The 22,488-nt window shown below is 39.9% G+C and overlaps 2 protein-coding genes across 2 annotated transcripts in view; one reads left to right on the forward strand and one right to left on the reverse strand.

Annotated features, from left to right (window-relative positions):
• The window catches only part of TG (thyroglobulin), a 162,969-nt gene that overhangs the window by 99,478 nt on the left and 41,003 nt on the right, over positions 1-22,488 (forward strand). The window lies entirely within an intron of this gene.
• On the reverse strand, positions 404-22,055 carry SLA (Src like adaptor). The gene is made up of 8 exons (XM_009981918.2): positions 21,947-22,055; positions 16,707-16,800; positions 10,413-10,512; positions 7,589-7,675; positions 6,124-6,227; positions 4,773-4,904; positions 2,674-2,806; positions 404-1,705 (listed from the first exon to the last, which is right to left on the reverse strand). The coding sequence occupies exons 2-8, from the start codon at positions 16,765-16,767 to the stop codon at positions 1,486-1,488; spliced, it is 837 nt and encodes a 278-aa protein (XP_009980220.1). The 5' UTR covers positions 16,768-16,800; positions 21,947-22,055; the 3' UTR covers positions 404-1,485.

Genomic DNA, 22,488 nt, shown 5'->3' on the forward strand with positions numbered 1-22,488 from the left:
ACATTCACCCTTTAAGTTCTGAAATATGTTTAAATAGATTGTCAACTGTTTTGATCTCTGAGTCTCTCTTGCTAGTGCAAATGATCTTTTGCAAGATCTAAAGAGCACACACATTTGTGCTAAGAGATATTTACAGGGGAAAAATATACATATATAAACCCAATTTGCTATCTCTTCAAATCTTCATTACTCAAATCTGTGCTAAAAGGTATGACAGAACATTAGATTGAAAAGACCTCAGCTCAAGAACATACATTGCAGCATTTTACACCCCTAGATGTGACTACTTGGTTTAGAAAGCAGTCACCAGTCAGGCTCAAAGGATCATGCTCATTTGTAACTTAGCAAAGGATACGTATATATGGGAAAATTCTCTGATCTGTGAAATTTCAAATAACCCAGTTCCAAATCTTTAATCAATTTGATGAAATGTGTCACTGCTATTTGACATCATTACTCTTCTCAGACAAGAAATTCAGAAAACTCTTTAACATCCACTGTAGCTGATTTGCTCTCTTAGTTTATTTATTTTTTAAAAAGCTGCTATTAATATAAATATTATACATAAATATGAGGGTGCCCTCAGGAGACGAGGTTAAAGTCTGATCCTCTACACATAGAAGGTCACACCTTTGCAAGCCCACCTTTGCAGTTAGGCATGATATTACCACATTTTACTTTTCACTTAAAAACCCACTTTATTCTCTGATGTGTATCTGCTAGATTATGAGCAGCTGAGTTATGCTTTTGGATACACCTATACTCCCATCTCAGGGCTAAGCAGGAACTTCTCCTTGAGTTAAGCCTGTTCTTAATTTTGTGACATCTTTGTGACACTGCCGACCACTACCGGGAGTTGAATTAAATGCCACTTGGAAAGTCAATAATTTTTGTTTTTTCTACTAAAAGGTAAAAGTGACAGAAGTATGGAGTCAATATGATCAGGTGTTTCTTGGATGCCAGATGCTTTCTTGGGGTTATTGATGAGTTTCTAACTCAATGAGGGTGAACGATTCTATATGAAGAAGTAAAAGGCTTCCTTTTTCAGTGTAGGTAGGTTCTGTAAAGATGATTTTCAAACTTGTGGACAATACCAGAGTAAGGCTTAATTAAAGTTCTAGAGCTGTAGCGAGTCCTTCTCTGTGCAATCACCTTTGTACAAGGGTGGGCACCTCCCTTGCTGAAGAGTCATCTTCCTCACTTGGCTCTTGACCTGGAGTCCATCTGAGTTTGTCCTGCTTGTGAGCAGGTTCTAATTTCAGGTGCACTGGGGATGATCCCTGCATATGCTGTGGCTGAGATAGCATCTTTAAGAAGGCCTCAGGTTAACATTCAGAAGAGGAAATGCAGAAGCACTGCCAGTGTTTGGTCGTCAGCTGTTGTGCTTGTGTATCTCAGCTGTTGAAGGACTGCAGGACCACAGGATGTTCTGGATTTCTTTTCTAATCCCTCAGTTGTTGCTTTTTTCCCCTTGTTGACTTATTTTTAGTCTTCATAGTATGTAGCTGGCAAGTGAAAGGTACTCTTACGTTTGCTCCCTGTGTATATAAGAGATTGGGCTTTTTTCTTTCTGGCGCTTGCAAAAGAAGCGTTGTCATCCCCTGTTAAGGACAGGTAGGAAGCAATACTTTCCCTCAGGCCATAGCTGAGACAAGAATCATCCATTGCTGCCAGGGTGCTTTCAGTATCTTCAGTCACCTCCAGCCTTTAACAGAAAAAAATGTTGTTACCATTTCAACTACTTGAACTGAGCTTATTAGTATAATATTAACAGTTATTAAAGCAAACAATGTTAATTTTGGTGTGTAAAAAATTTCCTGGCTCATAGATCACCAGACATTTCTAGCACTTTGTGATTTTTCCGAAACGATCAGTACAACAGTACTATCTAAATATTTTTTGCCATCTGAAAAGGAAATAACGTCTATATACTTTCTCTCTTTCTTCTTAATCTGTAGGAAAAATGGCCTCTATACCACACAAAATTTTCTTCCATTTGTAAGCAAATGAATCTGCTTTGTGAAGGAAGGGTAGTGGAGGGAAATTTATACTGCAAAAATAAGAGGTGCTTTTGTTTCTGAAGGTGGTTGCTTCACCAGCTTCTGAAACCTGACCTACTTTCTCTAGTTGCAGTCATGATATTAGAAATCTCAGGAACCTTGAGTTGGGCTGTGCATTGAGAGAGGCACAGCAGGAGAGGTTTATGCTGTGTGCGTTCATTGTACGCGTACTGCTTCATGGATGGCCACCATGTGAACAAGGGGGAGCCTTTTCTGACCATCAGGGCTCATCTGCGAGCCGTTGCATGTTCGTGTGCTGTTGGTGGTGGATCTGACTAGGCTTTAGGGCCTGGCTCTTACTCCTGTCTCCTTGGTGGAGAGGTCTCATGAGTCCCAGAGGGACTGCATATGTGGCCACACTCTTAGCTGGATAGGAAAAATGATTTATGCTGACTGTATTTTCTTTCAAAGTTAGCCCAAGATTATCAATTAGCGAGCTGGACATCCAGTTTTCATCTGTTAGCCTGCTGTCAGCAGCTCTGAAGATTGACTAAGCTTCAAAATCAGTCTCAGGAGAAGGAAATGGCTGTTTCTTCTGTGTTGTAAGTGCAAGCATATACAAGGCTGGGAAAAACCCCTTGTTGTTTCTGGCAGCCTGTGTTGTAAGTGGTACCTCTGAATACTTCTCCAGTTGAAGTTTTTATTCCGCATCACCACAGGAGGAACTTGATTTGTTACGCTGTTGTTGTTAGTGCACTGGGTAAGACAAGGTGTTGTAAGGACACAGCAGAGACCATCAGCAACTTCTGAATGGGAAAATGAATACACAGAAAGTTAATCTTTGCTCACTGTTATCTTCACTGTTTTCCTTCTCTGGTGCATGCTCAAGTAAACACTTTTGGACATTGTAGCAGGAGTCAATAAATTGTTTGCCCTGAGCAAGGACACTGTAACACAGGCTTAACTTTTTCCTTTCCTCATACCGTTGCCTTTTAATTGATCATGGAGTATATTTCCCACAGTACAAGTGAGAAACAGAGACGTGGAAAGACAAAATGACTTTCCCAAAATCTAGAAGGAAGTTTGTAACAGAGCAGGGACTCAAACCCAGATTTCCTGAGTCCTCAGTGAGTTCTGCTTTTGCCTCCTATTGTCTCAGCTGTGCAAACAGAGTGCAAATAGATGGAAGATACAACCACTCAGATTGGATTGTATGTGCACCTGTTCTACTGTGAATTATGAAATGAATCAAGGTTCACATGTTCATGCTGCATTCAGGTTACTTTCAGCTGTGTTTCTTCTCTCCATCCTCTTCTCCTTGACCTACTAGGAACCGTGCAAATGTTCTGCTGCCCAAGCAGGGAACATCGTGGCTGAACGCTAGTGTTTTACAGCTCTGAGCCTTACTTCAGGGTCAGATTCTGTATCATCTCATGGTGAAAGGAGGAGGGCTAAATTTCACTATGTCTCCTCTCACACCTGTAACTCAATGAAAAATGTTAATTGTTCTAAGTTTTGGGCTCCCCCCTGCCCCGAATTTTAGGCTTCGATTGTTTGCTTCTTTCTAAATGGAGAAAGATGTCAGCGAACTTAAATGTTAAAAACAAAACAAAAAAATCACTCCTGTTCAAATTCTCACTCCTCTCTTTATATCATTGGACTTGAAAGTTTTTTGGATGTTTTCAATGTGAATATGGCTTTTCTGCCTAGTTTATCAGAGTACTCCTTGGCTAACACACTTTTTCATTTACCTATAAAATACAGAGATACGGTAGCTTTATGCTTCTAAAATTAACAAATACCTGTTACTAGTTAATGCACAGAACCTCTTGTTCTCTTATAACTTTTATGCAATTAACTTATTGCAATCTTCCTTCCTCATTTTAAAATATGCTAATTGTTGTGCATGGTAACTGCAGCCACTTAATTGTGTCATTTGTCAAGTTGTCTCTCTGGCACGGGTTAAATTGCCATAAATTTGGAAAGCTATCATTGAAACAGGTGTTATCCACTGGACTGATATTAGTAAAAGTGACAGCTGAATCTAGGTTTGACCTAGCAGCTTGAGCCTCTTGAGAGAACTGCTCATAAAATCCAGCCATACCCTTCTAAAGTAATAGGGAAGAAACTAACAACATTTCTGAGAATTTTCTGCTGCAGATGAGGTTGCGTGATGTAGTGGTTCCTAAGAGAAATGTGATTGCAGAACCTGGTCTTGCATGTCCTGATGCTATCTGTCTGTCTATATGGTAAATAAATCAATGACAGATATGTCCATGCTGGTAAACAAAGTGAGCCAGGAGTTGGACTCTGGCCCTGGGACTCAGAAACATGACTTGCATCTGTACAGCTTAACATTTTCGTGCACCCAAACTTTGACTTCAGCTGTGCTCTGAGAGGGGCTGGGCATCCCCCGCCTGCACTAACCTCCTAGCTGTATTTGGAAGTTATCTAGGGAAGTGCTACACACTAGTGTTTGGACCAAATAGTGTTAGGGACAGATCTGACATGGCTGTACAGTATCATGTACCAATATGGGCAGAGCCTATCTGTCTTTATTTAGTTGAGTTCTTGGGTTGATTTCGGTCATACTGTTAAGGGTAGAATATTTGTATCTAGGATCAAAAATAAAGTAAAACATATAAACCACAAATTTTTCCCTTGCTGGTTCTGTGGCAGTAGCTGCAAGTCTCTTGCTTGTTGTTCTGGACCTTTGATAGATAGTTTTACAGTTGCCAGTGGAAAATATATTTATTCTGCAGTTCTTTTTACCTGAGTAGTGGTTCACAAGGTCTTCAAGGCACTGAAAGGTTTGCCGTGGAGAGATGTAGTACCAGTTATTTGGAAGGCGGAAGATCCGGTAATGTTTCACTTGCCTGTGCCGCACTGACAAGGAATATAACCCTGGAGAAAGAGGAGAACTAATTACACTAAAGCGGGGCCATAATTGTGCCTGGATAGCAGTGACCACAATCGGAGTATCTGTAAGATGTGACGCCATGACCAAAAAGGTCCCAGAAAGATCTGAAAACAACTGACTGGCCATCCTAATTTCTACTTCTATAGTACATATTATGTATATACTTAAATATAACAAAGGGAATAAAGGGCTCAGTATCAAGGCCTGTGATTTTGATTGAATTCACATTTCTGGTGTGTTTTTCCTTTGTTTTTGCTGGTATGGGATTTTTTGAAATGGTGTAAAGGAAACAGGCCTTAACAGAAGTTGTTTGTCTTCCTCTGGAGAAGGGGACCAGACTCATGGGCTGGTATGCTGATTTAGTCAGATCCCAATAATGCAGTAGGTGGTAACTGATAATGCAGTCCTGGCAGGAGATGACAGCTTGGATTTTCCTGTTTTTTTGTTTAAAACCAATGTGCAGCGTTCAGTTGGTAAGGACTGAATGTTGATCCTAATTTTTTTTTTAATTTAGTATAGGTATTATGAAACTAATTGGCTTGTGGTATGCAAGAGGTCAGAGTAGATGGTTTATTATTCCCTTTTAACTGCAGTATCATGATATTAGGATGTGTTCTGGTGCTTTAGAAAAAGGGAAGATGTCATGTTGCACAATGGAAGATGTATTCCCGTTGAAGAGAATAAAAGTGTAACGTGTGTACAGTGCAATTCCCATGTAGCAACAGAATTGCTATGAAAGAAAATAACAAAGACGTCATTTTTAAAAGGTAAATAAAAGAACCACATGTTTTTATAGGAAATGCACTTATCAGCCACCCCCGCTGCTTGGTGTGTATTTTATCTCTTCTTCAGACAATCTCTTGTGGACCAAGGCAAAGCTGTGACTTTTCCTCCATTTGAAAAGTCCTGCTGCCTAATAAGCTTTGCATGCTACCAAAGTAAATACTAGTGTTTAAACAACTGTGTCTTGTTTGTGCTGATGCCTGTGGAACTTTCCACGGCCATCGCTAACCCTGTTTCCAGCACCACTCGTAACGTAGGGCACTGACGAATACTGGCATGCTGCACTGGGTGCCTTTGCTTTCCCATTACATACACTTTCTGGTTTCGGACTGATACATATTAAGCAGTACAGGGACTCAATTAGAGAGTTGTAAATTCATTAACACCTGAGATCAAGGGGGGAAAATCGTATTTTCTCACCTTTCCTAGTTTCACTCTCTCTAATCATGAAGGAGCCGACCTTGGTGTTGGGTAGCTGTAGAAGTTCCTCTGCTTTTTCTCTTCCCAGCCCTTCAAATAACCAGCTGTGAAGCAGGAAAAAACAAGATCTGAAATTTGGGCACCAGTGAAACAGAGAACAGCATGAGGCTGTGAAAGTACAGCATTAGCCAGGAAAAGTCACTGCAAAAATAACACTGTGGCTTTCTGTAGTTCTTCTCTCAACTGTGTCCAGGCATATTTCCCCAGTTTATGGAGAAAAATCTTGCCCTCTTTGAGTTCCATTAAGTTTTGTGAGACTAAGAGAAGAGTGAATAAGGTTTGGACTTATTATTGAAAACAAAACTTTTTGAGCTGTCTTGATCTGAATTGTTGGGGAGATATCCAGGTGGAATATTGACGGCATATCTATAGCATTAGTTAAATCCCTCTTTTTCATTTATAACACTTTTATTAACCCCAAATTGTATTTTAATTGTATTTTAAGTAAGCCCAAAATTAAATACAATTTTTCTGTTTATGTTAGGGAACAGTCCAGACATTTAAGTTAATTGACTTTGTGGATAAGAGAAAGTGGAATTAGCCCTACTGATTTTCACCATAGCTCAGTGCACTGCTGTATTTTGCCACAGCTAGTGTCTAACCATGTAACTGAGGTTGCTTGGCTGCTGTAGGAGTTACTGGCACTTCTTTTTAAAGTTGTTCTTGTGTGTTTGATCCAGTCTGCTATCAGCAAAATGGTCTTGGGGAAGCTTCCGACAGTAGCTTCCGTTACCGTATCTGTGACCTGTCTTTGGGAAAGCATCTCTATTTCAGAAGGATATAAAAGCACATTAAAATTTAAGCACTTGCATAAATCACAGTGAAGTTCACCGTTCATATGCTTGAAATTAAACAGGTATTAAAACTTTTGCCAGAAAATTTTTAAGTGTGTGCTTTAATGTTTTTTTTCCTGACTGGTGCCTAGGGCAACAAGAAACCTCTGAGCCTTCCTTAGCTCTACAAGTGTGAGAGTTTACATTCTTGAGCAACTTATTAGTCTTTCTATTTGTTCTTTTTGATCTGTTTTTCATGAGCAACTCTAGCTTGAATTTTACTCTTTGTAAATATTAAAAATTCTTTTAAAATAGGATCTCTTTATCAATGACTTAAAATTAGAGATCAGTCCATGCAAAAGAAGTATTTTAAATATCTTATATGGCATTTGAGGGATTTTTGACCCTTTCCAGCATTTAAAACTAGGATTTTCCTTTTCATATAATCTAAACCTAGATGTGGATTTCATGTTCTGAGATTTCATAAGAAATGTTTTAGACCGTCAATAAATAAAATTTCTGTCTGTCTAGTCACTTATTGGCTTCATTTTGACTATGACACTGAATAACTAATCAGGACAGTATATGTAGAAATGTAGTGTTGAAAGGCTATATGAAGTACATTTACTTACCCATGGTAAACCTTTGCTACGTATTTTCCTGGAATATAATTTTCTCGACCTGTTGTGAGGGAGTGGACTCTCCACCAGCCTCCTTCACTATGTGAAAGCAAGAGAAAGGATATTTTCAGATGTACTTTCAGAGCTTGTCCTCATTTTAGAAATTAGTTAAGACATAAATATTAGCCTGTAACCTTTTATCTGTGTTCCTGAATCTACGTATTCAGAAAGGGACCCAAGTTTATTTCATTTAGAGCAGTTCCATTTCTAAACTTACATCAGGATTAAATTTGGACACACAAGTAAGCTACATTTATTCCATCTAAATTACGTAAGTAATAAAATATTTTTTCTGCAGTTAAAAGAAGAAGGATAAATACTCAGTGGTTAAACCATGCTGTGCTCTGCCTTCCCACAGCTAGACTTGTACTGGTATCCAAGATATTCAGCTTATGTCTGAGTATGCTGTGTCTGAACAGCTCTGTAGTTAATCCTGTAACATCAGGGTAGAGATGCTCAGCAAATGGACCCTGTCTTCCTGGGAACAGGTTTTCAGTTTAACAGAACCCGGTTTGTGGTTTGCTCTTTTCTTCAATGAGTTGCTGACCGGACTCCAATAAAAAAGACCTCAGCTGAAACTAGGTGACTAGACATATGTTTTTTCACTGATATATCTTAGGTTCTTGCTGTGATACTGAATGCTGGCTTTATCTTTTGAATCGCTTAGGAAGGGCAGGGTAACAAGAATTTTTACAGGGATGCTGTGGAGCTTTAGTGGTTAATGCAAAGGCACTGATGATTGATGGGTTCTCTCCACCTTTTCCTTTAAGAGTTTGAATCCAAGTAATAGTGTGTCTTTTGTTTGAATGCTGTTTTTGTGGATGTTCATATAAATGCTCCCAAATAAGGACCAAACTGTGGACCAGAGTCTCAGTGTGTGTTGAAACAGCTGAGTTGAAAACACTTAGGTTAAACCTCGTGAGTTATAGCTGCTGGGACCATGATCCTGGGGAAAAAAGGGAAGTGTCTACTGCTCAGAGCTGGAAATTTCAGGGCCCCACAAGTTTTGCTTGTGGATTTCCAACTGACATGAAATTATCTATAAGAAGTTCAGGATATTTTGGGATTTTTCCCTGCAACTCTCCAAGACAGAAGCAAGAATTGCAAGAACAAAATAACAGAGACTCAGCAACTCTCTCCCTCCGAATTATGATATTGTTAACCCTGAAAAATCCCTGTGATGATTAAAAGTCCCAGTGCAGCACACCTCTCCTGGGGAAGGAGCCAGAGAAATTATGTAGATTGGGAAGATCATTGGAGGACATTCGGTTTGACTTCTGCCAGCTAAATTTATTTGTTCTTCTGGTAATGAAAGGTACCTGACAAGTGTGAAGAGTGAGAAACTGTGCCAGTGGTGCTCATCTAATCCTTCCAACCCAAAGCAGTCACAAATATCTGTTAGGAGTTGTATTTTCTATGAAAGTTCCATATATCATGTTCTTGGCAGGATTGGTGGGGCTGATAGCTGCTACACATAATTTCCAAGCTAAAGAAATTGTTGTACCATGTTGTGTATGTTACGCAAACTGCAGGAAAGTTTAAACAGCTAAAAGTTACCAGAGAAGAATTCCCCTGGTTTAGGGAAGCTGTCCATCAGCAGAAAATTCATCTAGTGGTATTGTCCGAGCCTTGTGACCTCTAGGTTCAGGGACACAGGGAAAGCACTTTGTCAGCAGAACATAACTGCAGCTATTCTGGGTCAGACCAAAGGTCCACATAGCCCCATATCTTGTTGCTGTCAAAGGGTCATCATGGCCTGGAGAAGAGTCCAATAATTCATCAACCATCTGTGATACTTCTCTTGAGTACTTCTGTCCTCTAACCATTAGGCGTTCTGACTTCCTCAGGTAAAGAATTTTTTAAATTAATTTAGAAATCCTCAGAGGATTTCTCTGCTGCGAATGTGTCTGGTTTTTCCTTGAATCCATCTGCTCCACCAGCTGCAAAAATAAAATCCTTTATATATGCTTAAGCAGTGCAAACAGTGGCTGTAGGGCTGAGTAACTCAGAGGAGGTCACTGTGTGCTAATGCAAGTCGTGCATAAAAGAACATCAGGGCTGCTGCCTTCCATTTTTCAAGAGGTATGCTCACTCTTGTGTGGGGCAATATTTGCACTGTGCTTAAACTCAGTCTGAACTAGTGCTCTTAAGCCTACTTCCCTCTGAGGCTCATGAATTTTTAAGTGGAACTGGCTGGAAAATCTGTGACTTTTTTTTTCTTTCCCCCCCACTAAGAAAACGCAGAATCAAATAAAAAATTAACATAAAAGATAAAAAAAGCTATTTTTTATCTTGTTTTTGTTAGGTTTGTCTTAAATCTACAGTGAAATTCTAAACCCTAATCATAAAGGAGTTGTTAGATAAAAAAGGTGAGAGAGAAAATGAGAGTCATGCTTGACATAGAGAAATTCAGAATAATTTTCCTTTTCTGTGTGATTTAAACTATTTTTGCTCTTACTCTGTTTACCACTAACAGCGGGGGGATACTTTATCAAAATAATTTTTCAAAGCAGAATTCTGCTTTAAGTTCTACTTTAGAATAGAATCTGAATCGAGCTTCAGAAACTATGTCAGAGGAATCCAAGGATCAAAGAACAATCTGAAATCCCAAATCCTTAAACTGTAGGGAAATTTACAACATGGCTAAACATCCTTCACTGCAGATTCTGAACTCAGTTAATTTTGCTGAACTGCATCCAATTTGTGCCAGGTGCATAAAACAGAGCTTTGCATCAATTATAACAAAACATAATTTAAAAAAAAAGAATCAACTTACTCTGATAACACACGCAGTTTTTCCCCTACATGAAATATAGGTTGGCTTATGTCTGCTGAGGGATAGTCATAGAGGACAGCAAGGAAATCACTCTCCTGACCTGTGAAAGAAGAAATAAAATGTCAATTGCAAACAAGATAGAGTTCTGAAGCAGAAATGGATTTTTCATTATGTATGTTGTATTTTATATAATAGGTCAAATGGGAAAAAAATCTCACTCTGAAATGTCACTTTGTAAACATAAAGAGCTAAAGATGAGCCTGTAAATTTGTAAGAAGAATGTGAAGATATTAGAAATGAAAGTAATTTGGTTAATTGTAAGTCACTAATTTTAGACCACTTTTTCTAGTAATTACCATATTTAAAGGACATATTCAGTCTGAAACTTGCAAAATTAGTAAGTACTTGTAGTATTAGGAAGTAACCCAGTTCAATTAATGCCACTGTCTTTAAATGCCTCCAGCTACAATTTCGAGCCAAGCTGATGCATTGCATTTAAGGAAAGGAAGATGCATGTTGAATTGTTCCATCATTTAACAGCGCTGATACTTTTTCAAAGGTATGAAACTAGTTTAGAAGAACAGCAATGAGAGCATGGCCGCTATTGCCCATTTCCCATCAGTTTTGTAAATTATCTTGATGAACAGCCAGAGAGCTTTATTCTCCCTCCTTGTATGGAAACTGTCCTGGAGGTAGCACATGATGTCCTTATCTTCAATTAAAGAAGAGGGTCAACAAGGGTATTTATAATTAAGTCAGTGCACAACTGCAATTTACAGAACTGAGGTCAGTAAAGAAATAAGAAGACCTTTTACAGTCATTTGGGATGACTCTGGGCCTTGCAGCACTGTGTAGGACATGTGCTGAGCCTCCTGGGTTCCTGAGGGATGGAGGAGGTACTTTTTGCAAGGCTGGGACTATCAAATATTCAAGAGTTCCTCATCCAGCAGGAATCTGTGGTGTCCAGGAAACGCTGGCAGATGATAGCTTCAGAAATGTGTTTTGCCGGGTGTTTTGAGCTCTTTGGCAGAAGTCTTGGCAAGAGGGATCGTGCAATACGCTGCCTTCTTTTCTCCTGGACGTGGGTCCCTTCCCTCTCTATGTCGCAGCACCCTCCTCTGGCACACGGGGAGACAAAACTTTCCCTTTGCCTCCCGCAGGATCAGCGCCCCATTCCTTAGTAATGCTATCTCACAGTACATCTGCAGAGGTGGTTTGATGTCCATCCTTCCCCACTCTGTGCCGCTCAACATGTGTGAAAATGGGAATGAATTCAAGGAAGGAAGGAAAGAAATTACCTAGAGAGAGAGACACACTTCTGTATCTTGCTAGATTTTCTCATTTAATTTAGATTCCTCATCAACTTATCTTTAAGGAAGACAATGTTTCAGGGAAACCTACTAACAGTATCTTGAATGGATGCTGAGACTGGCTCTGTGTTTGCAGCATCTGGGTCCCAGGGCCTTACAAATAACTCATAACGATAATGGTGAAAAGCTGAAGGAAACATGCAAGTCTGCAGAAAATAAATATTTTCAAGAGGAGAGATTTTACAATTGTTATCCTTATAGCAGTGATAATAAGAATATGCATATTAAGGAAAACATTCCACATCTGTGGTTTGAAGGAAATACAAAGTAGTGTTTTCTCAGTTGATTTTGAGTAGCTGTTTGTTGTTATGTCATAGGGACTTGTGTTATGCAGAGTAGGGGGTCATTTTACCTTAAAAGTCAAGCTGACTGTAAGCATTTTTAGTTTTGTTAGCTTTTGCCTATTGAAGTAGCCCCACAGTACAGTTAGTGAGCATCCTTATGGATGTATAGATGTGTGGAGTCTGGAATAGACATTGGTTAGTTTGACCATATGTTAGTATTGCCATAGTTTTCTTAGTTGATTAGTATCACTGAATTAAGCAGGACTAGTCCAGTACCTTTGTATTAATCAGCCAACTGCCGTGATTAGTCTACTGTAACTTGTTACACAATTAGTTCAACTATACTGAAGAAATTTTGTGCTAAGCATGCCTTTGATTGCTTCCTTGTTCTGCACTAAAAATTAAGAGACTCCTTCTCTGTCTATGAAACTGCTTACTGCCTGAGGCTAACGAGACCTAATTATTGGTGCTGACACTTCTTAAATGAAGCAAAATCTTCACCCAGGGCTACAAGAAATAAACGCCAGAAGGTACGTTGTAAGAACGACAGAGTGATGATAAAGTGCCGTCACCTAATTTCTCATTGAGATTGTTAGATAGCAGTTCTACAGGGAATGCAATTATTTTTTAGCTTAGTGAAAATCCCTTTAGCAATACTTTTTTTAAACTTATGTGGTTTATTTATAAATGTTTTGTTTCCATACTGAAAGGATGGAAAACAAGTGCTTTTCTGCTCTCCTTCCTTGCGTATCGGTGGTTTGCATTTCGTTATGCTCTGCGGGGTACATGACTTTTTCTCTACTCTAGCAGGATCTGCATTACTTTGCTTACACTTTCATCTTTATAATCGTTTTTGTTTCAATTTTGCACATTAGTTTGTAGTTCTGAAAAGGAAGGAATTAATCATAGTGTTGGCTGCCACATCCATGCAAACTTTCCTCTTAAACTACATGTACTTACATTAGAATGAAAGTAAAGGGATTTTGTGTTACCCAATACCTTTGAACCTTCCTACTCCACAAACAAGACCTCATTTTAATTGGCATTTAAATCAAACCTCACTGGGTTTTTTTTTGTCATGTAAAGTACCCCACTGCACTCTACAACATTTCATGGAACCCATACTAGCTCCTTTCAAACACAAAAGCCTCGAAACAGAGACTAAACAAATTACACTGTTTCTCCACACCTAAATTTCACAGTGATCTAATAGATTTGATCTGATGAGCTCCCCACACTTTCAAGTTGTAAAAGAAAAAAGATTTGCCTGAGTTTTTCTAACACAACCTCTCCTCCGCAGTGCAAGCATAGGTTACGTCTGAAATGGAACACCTTAGAAGTTAGAGTGGAAATATCAAAGCACAGTCATTTCCACTGAATCAGGTGTTAATTCTGGTGGGGTTTTTTTTTAGGAGTAGGAAATGAATATGAAGTACATGCTAATTTTCGATGTCTGTATCCTTGGATGTCTTGCAAGTGTGAGACTGAATATTGCATGTTTCAAATTATTCATTGTGAATGGACTAGGAAGCACTGTTAGAGAGAAGGGAGAGCATAGGCAGAGCATCAGCAGAGCATCCAGATCCAGCTCATCGCCCTCAAAAAACGCTGTGCTGTGCACCATTGGGTCTGTGTCTGGAGTGGGAATAAGCTGCTGAGAGTTCAGCTCCTTGCATCATCCCAGCTTTACTGTCCAGCAGAGATACTATGATTTATGGCACGGTGTATACCAGAGAGGGTAAAGGAGGGCACTCGTGTGTGTCTGGGAGGCTGTCTGTGCAGCAGCCGTAAGGTGTGGCTGCAGAGTCGCACTGACGAACCCAAATTAGATCTAAGTCAGCCAGCTTGGCAACTGAGACTTATGCAGGTGCAGCTCAGTAAGGATTAACCCTTGATTCAGGGTCCCAAGAGAGGAAAGAAGAGGGGGTGGGCTCGCAACCCCTGATGACCCCTTGTTGATCTGTCTACTTGGTTGTCAGTACCTAGGTTGTGTCTGGGATGCCCATACAGTGTGTGTTTAGATGGAGTGCAGTCATATTTGGAGTCCAAATGCTTCTTTAGGAAATGCAGCTTATGCACTGTTCCCTTTCTCAGGACCAAGGCTGATGTACTGCAGGTGAGGAAAGAACAAGGTTACGCTTTTGGTGCAGCTCTTAAGCAGCACGAGGGGATTATAGGGGTCTGATGAACACATTCGTGTTGCAGATCAAATCTGCAGAGTCCAATTAACTGTTTTCTTCCCCCTTCTTGTTGGATATTCTTTCCTTTCTTTCTTTCCTTCCTTTCTGTTTGTCTTTCATTTTATTTAGCCTTACTGAAATGAGCCAGTGTAAAACCTACTTTTCCTAACAACTATGTGGACTGTTGCAAGTCTGTGGGTTGGATCCTCCTCCTCACTTAAATCAAAGGTGGCTGTTTCTGGCCTGAGGGAAATCTGTGTTTGGTGATGTGATTTGGAGTTTGGTCTGCTCAGGAAGACGCAAACTCACTGCATTATCCCAAATTTATGCTTTCAGCACCAAGTTCCTTTTCAAAAGTCTGTTTTCATTGGATTTGGATGATAGGACTGATGTTTCTATTCCCAACTTTAATTAGCAGCATCTAAGCCATTATGAAAGATGCTGGTCTGATCCAAACTAAGAGTTAGATCCAAAGAGCTATGCAGGTTGTTAAATCATGGAATCATAGAATAGTTTGGGTTGGAAGGGACCTTTAAAGGTCGTCTAATCCAGCCTCTCTGAAGTGAGCAGGGACATCTTCATCTATATCAGGTTACTCAGAGCCCCATCCAACCTGACCGTGAATGTTTCCAGGGATGAGGCATCTACCACCTCTCTGGGCAATCTATTCCAGTGTTTCACCACCCGCATTGTAAAAAATTTCTTCCTTATATCTAATCTTAGTCTACCTTCTTTTAGTTTAAAACAATTACCCCTTGTCCTATTACTACTGGAAAGCTTGTCTCCATCGTTCTTATAAGCCCCCTTTAAGTATTGAAAAGCCACAGTAAGGTCTCCCTGGAGCCTTCTCTTCTCCAGGCTGAACAACCCCAGCTCTCTCAGCCTCTCCTCATAGGAGAGGTGTTACCATCCTCATAGGGCGATGGCACTCTATTAGTTTTTATGGCCAAAAAGCTGCCTTTGGGTGCTTAAACATAGGTACCCAATATGAGCATCTAAAACATCCCTGTGGCCTTGGCAGACACCACGGCAGCTATGGGAGACTTGTTTCCTCCCCAGGTGGCAGCAGATCTGACAAAGCACCTTTCTAGATGTGCTAGACAGGTAAGAGAATGCAAATAGATCAGCCCTGAATTCCTAAATGGGTAATTTCCCCTTGAAGTCTCTGTGGTGTCAATGTTTGCTGAGTAATCTTTTAGGGGTATGTTCTTTTTACGTCATTTGAATGCATGCAGTTGGCTTTAGCCTTGATAAATCCTGGTTTTTAGCATGTGCAGGAACAATACAAACTTGGTCACAACCATGGCAGCGACCCCTCACTCCCCTGCTCATCAGAAAGGTCCTGCTCTGATGCAAGTGCATGTCTGTTTTGATGGTTATGGTATTGTGACAGCAGTTGTTGGGAATATCAACATAAGGCACTCTTCTTCACAAAAGAGATTGTCAGCTCATATTATAGGCCTCTGAGTAGCCATTAACAGTATTTGGTCTCTTCTTTATTAGGACCTAGAGCTTCATGACTGCCCCTGTCAGCTAGTTCTTGGCCATGCTAAAAGCAGGTCTGGGTTTCCTTCCAGTACTGACAAAACCAGACTGATTCCCTATAATAATGAGCAGCACAACTGGGCCATCTTTCATGGAAAACTCAAAAATTTTTATTAATGTGTTCCCCCTCTAAAAAAAACCAACCAAAACCCAAAAGAATAAAAACAAAACTGTATTCTCTTCCTCACCTTTGGGGAGTGATCTATTGCAGCTCTTGTACCAGCTGTCCGTCATACTACAGCATGAGAGCTGAGGCTGTACTCACTCGCAGTTTGGGAGTAGCAGGTCACTGAGTCCTTCCTGGTTTTGCCTTCAGATGCACAACCTCTACCAGCCTATGGCGAGGGCTTTGCAACTTGATATTTTCATGTGTGGATGGACAGGGCAGATGGGTTATATCCCCCTTTGGCAGCTTGGCCTGTGAAATGTGTATTTCTGTATAACCTTTATTGATAAAACTGGTGACAAGTTGGCTGTGTGCTGCTTTTAGTGCAACTGTCTAACAGGATACTTCAGGTTCAGTGCAAGCATAACATCATAAAGATTTTTAACCTTAAATGAAGCAAAACCAAATTTCAGGAACAAATTTGTATAAAATATCACTTACAAGTATGTCAAAATACAGTGTTTCTGGAGCAGTGCTTCAGTGCTTTCTGAATTGGAAGAAACGTCTTCCAAGGGGCATCAGCAAATAATAATTTTAACACTTGTGTTTTTTTTAATTTAAGTACTTATTGGAAAATGAGTAGAATGCACCTAAAATAAGCACTGCCTAGGGGATGCCCTCCTTCTCTCACAGCAGTCGTGCACTTGCCTACTTTTACTACGTCAGGCGGATGAGGGCAGACACATGGATGAACGTACCGAACATTTTTAACATCTTTTTCTCTTGAAAGAAATTGAATGAGTGCTTACCCGTTTGGCTCGGCACACTTGTTTCTTCGGAGGCTCTCAGCGTTTTCACCGTATTTCCCATTGCGCTCTCTAATTCTGTCAAAGCTCTTCAGAACTAAATCAAAGGAGACATTGAAATTAAACATCAGAATAACACCTGCTGTGCCAACAGATGAGAAATGACCTAGTTTGGGTTGGGTGTCTCCGATTTTGTGCAGTTTTGCTTTTGAGAACTCTTGTGTCAAATTCATGTGAGAGTTTTACATACTTGCTAAACTCTCACCACTTTGGTGCTTTTATCAGGGGAATAGCAGAAAACCACAGCTAGGGAAGTTGCTCAGAAGAACGCAATGTAGTAAAAGTTTCCATTACCAGTACCTCAGCACAATAGGAAGTCACAGCAAAGCCATGCCCGTACAGTCATTTCATATACAAAATGTTCTTTTCAGCATTTGGAGTTCTGAAGCTACAAAGAAATTAATAAGAGTGACATATCTGGTTTTCAGTGCTGTGTGTATATTATGTTGCTTTATTGCTGAACGCTAAGCACGTTGTTCAGTGTTTTTTTTCTGATGCAGCTGTGCTCTCAGCGAATGTGGGCAATGGTGTTTTGTTTTTTTTTTTTTGAGTAACACCTTGCCTCAAAATGTTTGATCTCAAAACACTCCTCCTGCATAAAGCCACTGGTGCAAATTCTTCATGTAGTTGTCTTAAAAAGTCTTGGTGGATGCACAAGAAACAGCATCAGACAATTGTGGAACTGAATATGGTGAGAGGGACAATTTCTTCTCATGGCTTTGCTGTGGCCATCGTAATGCATCCCAACAGAGGACAGAGAGAAAAACCTTATGGATGTGGAAGGTGTCTCACTATATGGTATATTTTCAGAGGCAGAGAAGAATAAGCTATAATACCTGTTTGAAATTGTACATTAAAGCAAAACAATACCACTAGCTGATAATGAATTATTTTTTAAAAAGATATTTGTCAGTTGCCCTGTGAAAATGATAACAGGACCTCTAGCAGCATCATGGGGATATTTACTACACTCAAGTGCAATCTTCATCTTTCAGTCTTTTCTAGCTTAAATATTTCAAAGATGACGACTGCCTTTGGTATGCTCCTCTTTACTTACAACAGCCTAGAGCTTGATGGTGTTAACTGGAGAGGTGTCCGAGTTGAGAAGCAGTACTGGTTAAATCAGTGAGACTTTATTTTTGATTGTTGTTTGGAATAAGATTGGCAGAATTGAGTATATTGTTGAACACCATAAATTTCTGGTATCTTACAGCGAGTTTAGGGAGACATTCTGCAGAATAAAATGCCATTTGAAAGAGAAAGAGTTTGTCTCTTATCAAATGCAAATAGATCAGTGCTAGAACAGATGGTAAGGCACAGTTGGACTCTACTTAATCTGATTTTCAAGCTTCTTGGTGCTGGTTCCCAAAGGCTCTTTGCTAGAAGTCTCTGTTTCACCAGCCAAATGGCACATTACGCTTTCACTGCCTGCACTCGGGAACGAGTTTGTGGCACATCTGTAGAATGCAACTGTGCCAGCGTCTTTCTGACAAGTGTCTGAAATCTGCTTTCACAAGAACAAAAAACTATTTCCTTGCCTGATATAGGAAGTCTAGAAGCTGAATAAAAAGTAGCCTTTTGGATATCCACATTTGAATAAAAGGGTCTCTCTTGATCGAAAACGCAAAATCAATCTCCATTTAACTGTGCCTAAGTTTCTAAAACTGAAATCAAAATTCATTTTGGCAGGCACTGTCTACTTGCAAGATTATAATTTCCTGGACAAACTATGAATAGTTTTTCACAAGACCCAATTTTAATTTCTTCAATGTTTTTCTCAGTTGTATCCCATCAAGAATAAGAGGTACAGGGGGAGGAATACTGCAGCCAGTACTTTGGCTACAGCTAAAATAGATGTTCCTGGCTCATCTTCAAACTAGCCAGCAAAATTTCCTGGGCATGGCAACAGAGAGCTCAACAGGGCTGAAAAAGTCAACTGGAAAAGTGGGATAAATATCTGGAGAGATAACCTCCCTGCTCTGTGCTCTGTACTGAGCTGCAGTTTTGCAGTACTTGAAAAGGGCGGTTCAAATCTGGCAAAGTGTATAGTAAGTAAGCTGCAGTTACCAGAAGTTTTGAGCAATTCCAGATAGATGCCAAACAGAGGAGCATAAATATCTCATGTCCATCTGTAATTTTAAAATATGCAATTGTTATTTAGAGGAGAATACTACTTGAATTTCTTGTCACAAAAGTATGGAAAAATAAAAACAATAGTCCTACCTCTATGTACCCCTTTATTTTGGGTCTTGGTGTTTGAGGGCTGGGAAAGTAAGTCATCCTACTAGCGATCAGGCTTGTGACAGAGTGCTTTCAAGGGCTTTTTTCCTACACTTAAGACACAGTGCATACAATTTTCAGGTGTGCCTGAGTCACTTTGGAAAGTGGTATGTAACATTTGTACGTGATGGAAAGACTTCTGAGAACTTTACCTCACACTTGCAAACTTTCTAAAAGCGCACCACGTTTGAGCAAGGCACCTTCATTTTCCTAGGTGGTGTTTAGGGGTCTGAGCTCTAAATGTTGCTTTAAAAATACCTGAAGCGTGTTTGAAGGATGGTTTATATGCAGTTTGTAATTAAACCACTTGCTGCCTAGTCCAGACAGATTAAGTACTGGCCAAGAGACATGTGCCTACTACATATTTTTGCAGAGCACATCCAAAACTGGCCTGGCTCACTTCTGCCATACAAATCATTGTTCTTCTCAAAAGACCTATGAGGTCTACAGCATAGAGCATGCGGCTCTGTGCTGCTGCTTTAGATGTGGAAGAATCTGACTTACGGAAAATACAAATGTTATAAGGTACTTACAGTAACAGTGAAGAGCAATGACATTCTGGACTTTGATGTCACTGACGTGCCAGTTTGCTGTGTCGCATTACATTTTCCACGCTGTTCTACTGTCACTAATAATTACCATTGGTGGCATCGTAAAGTCTTGAAAGGGGCAGAGAGTTCAAGATGTTCTCTAGACTCATGACAGAAGTGTTCAATAAAAGTAAGCAAATGGAAAGCTGTGGCCACTGCTGTCAATTCACTTATCCAAAGTGATTAAAAGGAAAAAGAGAGATATCAGACTAGGTTTTAACACTAAGGCCACTTGTCATTATGCATTTGGGCAGAGTAAATATGTGCCTATAGTGCAGTCAAAGGTGGTGGAGTGCATGCCCTGAAGTATGGCTCAACTCTCAGACATTTGAAAATGGGATGGAATTGGAAGTTTCATTTGAAATGGGGCGAGAGGGAGCAAAAGATTGTTCCTACTTGCTCGCTGGCAATGACGTATCACTGGTTTTAGAGTAACAGCATATGAATTAGTATCCTAAGTATTTCTAAAACAACAGTGCATATGACTCTCAAGTGTGTGATAGAACTTAACAGCTTAAGTAGCTTGTGCTTGCATTGAGTATTGGCAGCGCAATACAAGTCCATTGTATCACTGGATGATAAATTGTAGGGTGGTTTTCTGAAATTTTGAGATACTCTACAAAAATTAACTTACAGGAAACTGTAGAACATCTTGTGGCTGAGCTGATTTTTTATCATTTAAGTCAATAGCAGAATGATAGCAGTTTTATAGATGATATTCTTTTGAAATGGCGAATCTGCTTCAGGCACTGCATCCCACTTATACACGGTGACGGAGTTTGGGATATGAGTAGAGGCGGCACCCCTCAGTCGGAGAAGCAGGTAATTATGCCAGATCCAAAGAAAATTGTTCACTGAGGGTGATTTGGGAACAATTAAGGAGAGATGATAGACTCTAAGCTCGCCTTGTCTTATCAACCCAAAGCCCTGCATGGAGGACAGCAGCTGCTGTTCAGCCCGGAGGAACCGCTGTGCTGCACGCCAAACTCTACCTGCAGCTTTCCCTGCTCACAGGCCACCTCCTCAGGCTGGTGTGGAAATTTGATTTTAAACATTAAGATCACATTTGCAGTCTTCCAAGCTTTGGTCCTTCCTCCCCTCCCCTTTCCACTTGTGCACATGCTGTTTAAGGAAAGCTGGTCGCTGCAGACATAGCTCTTTGCAAACGCACAGCCAGTGGGGTTTAGTGATCTTTACCGCTTTAATTTTGCTGCCAAAGGAAGGTGAGGAAACATCTACAGCCCCAGTCCTGCTTTGTGTCCTGTTTATCAGTGGCAGAGCTCTTGGCAGACACGAACACTTCACCTGTCAAGACTGGAATCTCACCGACCTAAATCACACGTCCCCAAAACCTCTGGTAGAATTTACACCTTCCGTTCCTGCGTGCGACACATGCAGCAACAGTTTCCTCTCGTGGAATCTGTTCTCTGAGAAAATGTGCTTCTGGAGCAGTTAAACAGCACGGCGCATAGGAAAGTCCGTTGCTTTGTAAGAATTTTTTTCAAAGTTATATTTAAAAGGATTGAAAATCAGTAAATATAAAGAAATTAAAAATAATAAGATAAATAAAAAGACGAGATAAGCATGTGAGTAAAGCCCCTCTGCAAGGAGTACTGCAGACTAGTGAAATTAGGACATTCATCATTCTTGAGATAGTATACCCTATTTTATTTTTTTACCTGATATTCACATCTATACTCCCATGATCTTAGGACTTAATTCTCAGTCAGGTTCAAAGGTAATGTCTGAATCCCAATTAACTTGAACATGAGAACACCAGCATCCTGTAATTTTTCATGTGGGAAAAAAAGCAGCTTAGATTTCAGCAGCTGTTTATTTTTTAGTGAGTTTCCCTTAATTTGTCATTAATCAAAATGAGCATCCTTTCAGCTTTGGGGCACTTGTACCTTTGCGCTTAGAAACAACAATGTAATGCCGTAACCAAGGTAATTCAGAGAAACATGCAACTGTGAAACGACACAGAAATGCCACATTATGCAAACTTCTAACAACCTGAATAAAAAACCCCACTAATCTGTAGGCTCATATTTTGTGTTATAGTGAAATACAGTTTGCTTCAGCATAAGGTCCTATCTTACTGTGAGCTTTCAGTAGAAATATTCCTTATCCCTTCTATCTTTAGTACTGAAAAGGATCAAGGCAGGCTTTTCTCTTTCTACCTTTAGTGGTACTTGAAATCCATGGTCTGAATACTGTCATCGTTAAAGAAATACAACTCCCTTTTATATGATTAAAATTGAAACATTTGATCCCGTATGCAGATAATCTAGAATGTATCAGAGCAATGATTACCTTTAAATGCTAGGCATGATATTCCAGGTTGCAGTATTTCTCAAAAAAGCCGTAGTCATAATACTGCTCGCATGCTGCCAGCAAGGTTTAGCTGATCAAGTCGAGGAGCAGCCGGTCGAATGAGTGTGTTGTGAAGTTCACGCTGTCATGTAGAGCAGCATTTGCCAAACAGGCCACATACTTCCTCTCTGAGAAACAAGGAAGGCTCAACGTGTTTGCAACAGATGAGGTTCCTGTTGCAAGTCACTACTCAAGACACTTTTTATCTATGGGCTGAGAAATACAGGGAAGTTTTCAAGGCATTGCATCAGGGCTAGTTTTAGCAGATATAAAAAATGAACAAAATAACCTGTTTTATATTACTTACACAAAAGAGTTTCTATTATTTTTCCCTTCCAAATTTATTTATGCAGTGATGTTCTGTATCCAACTGCTTTGTTTTATGTAGTTTCACTAATTTTTTCAGACAGACAGGAAGAGGCACAAAACTTTGTTTTCCACTCGTATTGAGCCTGGATGGGAATGCAAGTTTTGCTTTATTC

Source organism: Tauraco erythrolophus, chromosome 3 (genome assembly GCF_009769465.1).
Source record: "Tauraco erythrolophus isolate bTauEry1 chromosome 3, bTauEry1.pri, whole genome shotgun sequence".
NCBI classification, from domain to species: Eukaryota; Metazoa; Chordata; class Aves; order Musophagiformes; family Musophagidae; genus Tauraco; species Tauraco erythrolophus.

Coding starts and splice junctions, on each gene's coding strand:
- SLA (XM_009981918.2), bottom strand. CDS start 16,767: ATGGGAAATACGGTGAAAACGCTGAGAGCCTCCGAAGAAACAAGTGTG. Junction 7,676..10,412: donor AAACTGCGTGTGTTATCAGA/GTAAGTTGATTC, acceptor GCTTTCACATAG/TGAAGGAGGCTGGTGGAGAG. Junction 6,228..7,588: donor GTAGCAAAGGTTTACCATGG/GTAAGTAAATGT, acceptor CCTGCTTCACAG/CTGGTTATTTGAAGGGCTGG.